The sequence below is a fragment of the Poecilia formosa genome, unplaced genomic scaffold (genome assembly GCF_000485575.1).
Source record: "Poecilia formosa unplaced genomic scaffold, Poecilia_formosa-5.1.2 Scaffold420, whole genome shotgun sequence".
Taxonomy (NCBI): Eukaryota; Metazoa; Chordata; class Actinopteri; order Cyprinodontiformes; family Poeciliidae; genus Poecilia; species Poecilia formosa.
Genome location: NW_006800359.1, coordinates 249,868 through 258,241, shown reverse-complemented (window position 1 = coordinate 258,241; position 8,374 = coordinate 249,868). Strand labels below are relative to the sequence as shown.

Genomic DNA, 8,374 nt, shown 5'->3' with positions numbered 1-8,374 from the left:
TAAACAATAAAGTCCTAAGCATTAATATTAATTCACTGATTAATTATGAACCAGAGCAGAGCCTCGTTTGGGAAGCTTTGGCCAAATGTGTGTAGAGTTCTTTACAAAAATCCAGATGAAAAGAAACAAAAACAGGATGGAACCAGAGGTCTGTCATGATTTTTCAACCCCAGGTTTCTAACAGTAGCTTTAACCAAAACATCAAAGAGTCCAAAGATCTCCTGTTACAGGAGCAACGATAATTACTTCCAGTTTCCTTCATTTAATTAAAGGAAACTGTCACTGTGCAGACGGTACGCAGACGGTACGCAGACGGTACGCAGACGGTACATCCACATATCATCCACATAGACATTCGTGTCGTCGGGGTCGAGGCGTTGGCAGACTGTCACTGCGTCTTTACGCTGATGATGCTCTGATGGACGTCTAACCTTCATCAGTGTCGCACAACATCTGTTGGATATATTGGAATTGAAAACATGATTTATTGAATGACCTCTAACTGTCCTCTGTGTCCGTCCAGCCATGTCCCCGGTGTTGGCGGGCTTCCTTGGAGCTGGTGTCCTGGTTCTGGTGGTGGTGGTTCTGGTCCTGCTCTGGTCGTTCTGTCAGCGCCGGTACCTCCGGGTTACCGGGCGCTACAAGCTGCACGGCGACCGATACTGCGACGCAGAGGACCCCCCGTACAAATTCATCCACATGCTGAAGGGGATCAGCATTTACCCAGAATCCCTCAGCGGCAGCAAGCGGATCGTACGTGGAATCCGCCGCGCCGACCGGTCGGAGCGTGACGGCGAGCGCGGTGGTTCGGCCGGCGGCGCGGCGGGCCGAGGAATGGTCCTGGTGGACGCAGAGAACAACATCCTGGACGTCCCGGGCCAGCTGCAGATGAGTCACCTGGTCCCGCCCTCCGGGTCGGGCCCCGCCCACAGCCAGGCCCGGCTGGAGAGGGCGCTGCCGGTCCGCGCCGACTACTGCTGCCTGGACAGCAGCTCGGCCGCCAGCAGCCAGACCAGCAGCAAGACGGCGTCGCCCTTCACCCCCGCCTCCTCCGAACCGGAACCAGAACCCAACCTGGGCTCCATCAGCCTCAGCGTCGACTACAACTTCCCCAAGAAGGCGCTGGTGGTGACGGTGGTGGGGGCCCGGGGCCTCCCCGCCGTGGACGAGCAGGCCGGCAGCTCGGACCCCTACGTGAAGATGACCATCCTGCCGGAGAAGAAGCACCGCGTCAAGACCCGCGTGCTGAGGAAGACGCTGGACCCCATCTTCGACGAGACCTTCACCTTCTACGGCGTGGCCTACAGCGCGCTGCCCGACCTCACGCTGCACTTCCTGGTGCTCAGCTTCGACCGCTTCGCCCGCGATGACGTCATCGGAGAGGCCGTGGTCCCGCTGAAGGGCGTGGACCCGAGCACCGGCCGGGTCCACCTGAGCCAGCAGATCACCAAGAGGAACATGCAGGTGAGCAGGAACCTGCTGTTAGCTTAGCGTTAGCATGGAGCCGGGCTGCTCGGTCAGCTGCTCTGCTTCAGACAGAAATATGAACAGATTCTCTGATTTTAGTTCTGATCAGAACCGACTGGGTCAAATCAGAGGTTCAGGAACTGAACCAACATAAAACACAAACAGAACTGTTTAAAATTCATCTGGGGTGTTTAAAACAAACTAAAAACTTCACAGAAGGAGATTTTTACTCATCACTGGAAGAACTGATGGGGAGGCTGATGATTGGTGGTAAAATCTGATTATTGGTGGTGAAGGTTGATTATTGGTCCTCATCCTCTCGGTCTGTGTTCTCAGTGTGAGAGTCGTGGCGAGCTGCTGGCCTCGCTGTCCTACCAGCCCGTGTCCCACCGCCTCAGCGTGGTCGTCCTGAAGGCCAGACATCTGCCCAAGATGGACATGACGGGCCTGTCAGCCAGTGAGTCCAACCAGGGAGCAGTTAAACACAGGACTTCTCCCTCAGACATGAATCAGATCTGAAGGTTTTTATTATCCATCAGTAGAACCAGAGCCGGCCCAGCTAGCATTCGCTCAACACGAACTTTTAAAACCCGACTGTAACTCAGGTTTTCATTATTAGTCCAGTTTTATGCTCCTCTCATGATTATTTATATTCATGGCAAAAACACAAAACAAGAAATGAGCAGGAAAGTAAAATTCATGGCTGATTGATTCTGATGCGTTTTTGTTTTAGGAATAATGAAGGTTTTTCAAGAAGTTTCTGAAACTACAACAGACGGAGCCAGATTACGAGATTATTTTTATAGTACAAGAATAAACTCATAATATTGGCAGAAAAAAGATATAAAATTATGAATAAAGTCATTTTAAAGAGAAATTACGACTTTATTTTCCTATTATTAACGATGTTATCCTCGTAATGTTACGACTTTCTTGTATTCTTATGACTTTATTTTCCTGGTGTTGCAACTTAGTTCTATAGTTTCACATTATTCTTGTAATATTTCAATTTTATTCTCATATTTTTCTTTAATCTCTATTGCAACTTTGTCCTTAAATTATGACTCTATGCTCGTATTTTGAGTCCTAATTCTCTTAAATAAATTTTAAAAACATAATAAAAATACACATTTTGTTTCACCTTTAAAATTAATATATAGCATTTCTTCATTAGTTTGGTTTTTATTCCACTTTTGTCAAAAAGGCGTCACTTGTTTTCTACTTTGATTCTAATTTGACATTTAAAATATAAATATTTGCTGAAAATAAAACCAGTTTTTTTGTCTTGTCTAAATCCAGTGTGTAATAAAGAGGAAGGGCAGGTTGTGTTATCCTGATCCTCTGCAGCTCATCTTCTTCTTCTTCTACGCTCAGATCCGTACGTGAAGGTGAACGTTTTCTACGGCCGTAAGCGCATCGCCAAGAAGAAGACGCACGTGAAGAAATGCACGTTGAACCCGGTCTTCAACGAGTCCTTCATCTACGACATCCCGCCCGAACTGCTGCCCGACGTCTCCGTGGAGTTCCTGGTGGTGGACTTCGACCGGACCACCAAGAACGAGGTCCTGGGCCGCCTGCTGCTGGGCCTGCACAGCCCCTGCCCCTCTGGCGCCTCCCACTGGCGGGAGGTGTGTGAAAACCCGCGCAGGCAGATCTCCAAGTGGCACAACCTGAGCGACTTCTGAGGAAGAGGAGGAGGAAGCAACTGAGACTCTACCAGTGATCCCTACTGGGAAACAAAGACTCAGTGTACAGCTCTCACACACACACACACACACACACACACACACACACACACACGTAACCAGATGTGCAACACACACACCGCTGTGATGATAGTCCAACTCTCCGTCTCTTTTATCTCTTTGCCACCAAAACGTTTTGCAAGTTTAAGAAAAAATCCTGCAGTTTCATTTGAAAAGAAAAGAGGGCGGGTCCAACGCGATTTAAAAAGAAGAAAAAGAAACGGCTCCCCTCATCCTGCAGCTCGCTGCATGTCTGTGAAGCTCCGAGCTGCAGAGATCCTCCGACGTTGCGACGCTCCACTGCGCAGAGAAAACTCCCTCTGTTTTCAGCATGCTCCCCGCCTGCGACGGTCCGGGTTCTGTCCCGCTCCAGAACTTTCCCAGAATCCTAAAGATGCTGGGTTTCATCCCGGCCGCGTCCCAGCCCCAAAGTGCTGCAGCGAAAACCTGCGGACTGATCCCAGCTGATGTAACATACCTGATTTATCCTGGAGGCTGAAGCAGAGGCCAGATGTTCCACTCAACATCTTCAACCAAAATCACTCGGATCTGCTTGTGATCCTTGTTTTAACTGTTTCAGTCCCACAGCTTCTTCCTGATTCACACTGAATCATCAGATCCTCACATACTTTCTCTCTAATTATGAGTTTATTACAAATTTTCTGCAAAAGAAAATCATCATAAACATTGGGTTTAAGTGATGCTAACTCCCACCTGCAGGGGGCGGTGTTTCTTACTCAATGTCAGGTTAAGGATAAGACGAGTCAGAAAAATCCCGTTTTTAAAGTTCTTTAACGGATACAGGTGTTTCCGTGTGCGATCTGTTTGCTTCCTATTGGGTTTTTTCTTCTATATGTAGTTTTTGGAAGGAAAAAAAGTAGCATCAGAAAATTTGCTATTTTGATTGCAAAAAATGACAAACCAACCATGAAAACCTGGGGAACTGATGGATGGTGTCAGGATGAATATTCAGAGGAGCCTTTGCCTGTCTTTGGGTTCATCATTTAGAAAACAGTGAAACTGTAAAGTACAATGAGAATGTTGCTGTTTTTTATTTAATGCCTTGGTACTATGTATTTTCGGGGCACCCGGTGCCATTTTATATAATCAAGTAACTTTGTTAACTTCAGTTATCAAAATGCTGTCAAATATAACTGAAAGAAATTTAACTTACAGATTTAACGCCTTGAAATTGGGCCTCCGTCTTTTTAAAAACTCCTCATCTTCCTGAAGCTCCGCCTCCAGGAAGTCATCCCAACATGGCTCCTCTGTTAAACCTTTAACATTTTTACCAGCGTTGCTCTGAGAAGTAGCTCCTATGAGCTCAGCAGGTGTTTGCTAATTGCTGCTGGCTAGTCTGAAGGAGTGGAGGAGGAGCTGCATCTTGGAGGCGGGGCTAGGTCCACCCAGATGTTTTGCGCAGCTGAATGGTTGCCATGGAGATTAAAAGATTCATGAAAGAATCAAAGCAACACTCCAGGTTTGTTTCTGATGAGGATAAAATTATAACATGACGGAAACATCAAAAAAGTTGATTTTACATAAAACGCCCCTTTAATCCAGATAAAAAGGAAACATGTCAGAGTGGTTCTGGACTGGAAACAAGTCCCAGGTGGGTTCTGGTCGCTCAGACCAGGAAGCAGTAGGTTCAGTTAAATCAACCAGATAAGTTTTTAACCAATTTAAACTGCTGGCGACCCACAAAATTCATTCAATTAAAAATTACACTTTTGATGCAAAGTTGACACGTTTAATGGACTTTTAAGGCTACTTTGCATGAAAGTTATTTAATGAAAAGTTGGCACTTCATGACAACAGCCGTAGACATTTCTGAAGACTCCTTCATGTTTATGGCAGATGTTTTGTTATACGAAGAGTTACCGAAAGTCTAAAGTAAAACCTCTGGATGTTTCCCGTTTGTTTTTAATCCCAGTTCATTAATAAACAAGCCCACCAGAGGGCGCCCTTCTTTACTAACGACTTAAAAACTCCTGAATATATTCAGATTTTAATCAGGCTGTTTAAGATTAGCAGTTTATTTGTGTTTATTTTGAACTTTATTATCCGGGTTTTAAGTTTTATCCCGCAGATAAATGAATTTTTGACCTTTTCCTGGGGACTCAGCCTCATCTGTACTCTGCTTCACGCCGTCCGGCTCCTTCCCTCCTCCCCGTTTACCCTTGTGAGCGATCCGCCACCAGATGGCGCCACTTCCCCGCTTGGCTCTGTGAACAGAGAAGCCACAGTTTGGGTTTAGCGCTGACTGCTGATGCAATTTAATCTGAGTTTAACGTTAATCCAGCCGCAGCTGCTCCACAAACATTAACTCGTGTAAATTTGCGCCTCACCAGAACATTTTGAAGCTGAACGGCTTTCCTGTGAGCGGTGCTCCCTGCAGACCAACAGACTGTAGATTTGTACAGATGTGAATTTGTTCGCTGGTTTCCTTCCTATCTGTTGTCCTCAGAGCTTTCGTGTGTTTGAGCGCCCCCTGCTGTAGACCTGGATGCTAACCTCTGTGTTGGGTTTGTTAACACTCAGTGGACGTGCAAATAAAAGAAAACAAGTTAGCTACGAGGGCTGCGTCGTTTCTTCTATTTTCTCTTGGTTTATTTTTTATGTTTTTCCAACAGAAAAAAATCTCCAGCCCGGTCCAAATGGGTCAGAACCAGAACATTAACAGTGAGAGCTGAGCAGAAATGAGCCTAAATAATTAAAGATGGAGGAACAGAAGTTAACCATACTAAAATGTCTAGTTTGTGTACATTTAAAAATAAAATAAAATCGGTTACACCAAAGTCATTGTCTTGAAGTCTCGTCACGCCTGAACTAATAAAATATATTCATTCATTTTAAATGCATTTTTATCCAAAATAAGCAATATTTTCAATCCAAAATCAGTTTTCCTGCTAAATTATTGAATACGTTTACATACTAACTAAAACAAAGATATTTATAGTTTTTAATGTTATTCAGGTTCTGGAGCTTCTAGAAATGAAGACCCTGACATTAGCGTTAGCGTCTGCTGCTAGCATGTTTAGCATTAAGATGCCAGTTTATTCTTGAAGTTTATTCTTCGCTGACAGGCTTGTATTTAAAAAAATACAATAATCTGTGTAATAGATTGTAATTTATTAATCGAAATGAAGTCCTGGCACTAATTAAAATGTGATAATGAAGAATTTCAGCTTTCCAGACTTCGTAAGCTTCATATTCTCCTCTCCATTGCATTAGATCTAGTTTGGACGCATTTCTTCACTCTGACCTGGAGAAGTTTTAATAATGTTGGGGAATTATTTTTGTAATGTCTTAACAGCGGAGGTTCGGACCATTTTCCGTACATCTTTACTGTTGTGGCATTTCCATGGTAAACGCTTATAGACAACCTGCACATGCGCAGTGTGTCAGAATACAAGGATTGTACTAACTCAGATAAATCATAAGGGTAAATACGCCACAGTTTTCTAAAACTTTTCACGTTTTAAAATAGAAAAAAACCCTTCAGGTTTAGGGTATAAATTACAGCAAAGTGCCATAATAATCCGCCAACTTCACTGGCTATTTAAACTCAACTTTTCACAGTAAAACTCGAGTCTCAGAACACAAGTCCAAGTCAAGTCATTTATTTTTGCGACTCAAGTTTCCATCTCTTCTCAGAATAAATATTTAAATAATACAAACACATAAATAGTAATAATGGCTAATAATTACTTAAAGTTTGGTTCTAAATGTTCGTTTTGACGGTCTGCTCATCTGAGCAGCCAGTAAAACCGAAACGGCGTTAGAACCCAAAGATCCGATATAAAGCTGGTTCTTTAACAAAGTCGGCGTTTTTGGTCCAATCAACGCGGGTCTCTTTATGTTTAGGAGACTGACCTTTGAACCATTCTGACATAAAAGTCTCTGAGGTTGGTTGGTCCCAGTCATAAACCAGCAGCCAGACTCGATGGAAATGGTCAAAACATTTCCAAAGAAAACCTGGAGAAAAGCATGAAGAACTGTTAATCAGCAGCTCTTTAAGGATTACTAGAAAGTTTGTTTACTTGGAAAGAGAATAAAAAGTAATGAAGACTAGAAGTAAGAGTTCCTCACTTCCAACTTCATTTTTTATATTAAAAGCTTTATTAAATTATGAAAGTCAGTCATCTCCCGACCGCCGGACGTCAGCGGATGCATCCTGACCTGCTGTGACTGTAAACAGGCTTTGTTGACTGGAAGGAGAAAATCCGCGAATCACCGCAGTGTGACGGTGATAATTAAAGTCAACCCTGAGCAGCTGAGTTGTCTTTAAGGCCTGAAAACCACTGATTCCAGTGTGGTGAATGAGGCGGTGATTGCTGGAGTCACATGAAGCCTGGAATCCTGAAGAATCATCACGGGAACGGCCCGGAGGGAAAACTCAGGCCGGCACATCTCAGGGCTGTCGCTGCCTCAGCTCGCAGGTCGGATAGAGACAAGATGGAGTCCGACCAGGAAAAGAAAACGCCATAAAAAATAACCTCATGCCCCCAAACATCGGTTTATCCAGGACAGCACTCTATTCACAGAATCACACAGATATAAAGAGCTCCGTCAACCTGGACGGTTCATGTTGCTCAGTGATTCTTGAGAATAGGGACAAAATGGGTTTTAATTTTCCCATAATTTTTTTTGTTATTTCTCAACCTTATGTATGCAAATATGACAAATAATGTTTAGGAAATGTAAAGATGCTAAGGTGCAGGCTCCCAGTTGCAACATGTTTTTTTTTTATTACATTTTTAATCAACCTGACCCAGAACATTGTCATCACCATCTGACAAAATAAATAAAAAATAATTTTTAATGACCCTATTAGTGATATTTTTACTCATTTTACAGACAAATGCTTCTCAAGAAACAAAATAAATATTATTTAAAACCAAAAACAACAAAAAGGCCATCTGACGGAGTTGACCCAGAACTGAAGGTGGTGACAAACTAGTGAATAAAATGAAAAACTTGGTACATGTGAAGTAATGCTATTCATGTAAAAATACATTTAAATGAATTAGTTGCACAATTAAGTGAGATTTGACAACAATTTCACTGAAAGAGTCAGAAAAACTCTGACGGAGTTGACGAAATGCCAAACTACCTCAATTTATATGATGTTATTCTGAAAGAGGCCATATTGTAGCTCG

General features: G+C 43.5%; 1 protein-coding gene across 1 annotated transcript in view; it reads left to right on the top strand.

Moving 5' to 3' along the window:
* The window catches only part of syt11b (synaptotagmin XIb), a 7,914-nt gene extending 3,533 nt beyond the window's left edge, over nt 1-4,381 (top strand). Inside the window, exons 2-4 of the mRNA XM_007576921.2 lie at nt 524-1,464; nt 1,804-1,924; nt 2,842-4,381. Coding sequence (XP_007576983.1) covers nt 524-1,464; nt 1,804-1,924; nt 2,842-3,152 — 1,373 coding nt within the window. The 3' untranslated portion in view covers nt 3,153-4,381. The remainder of the gene's footprint in view (nt 1-523; nt 1,465-1,803; nt 1,925-2,841) is intronic.
* Nucleotides 4,382-8,374: the final 3,993 nt, after the last annotated feature.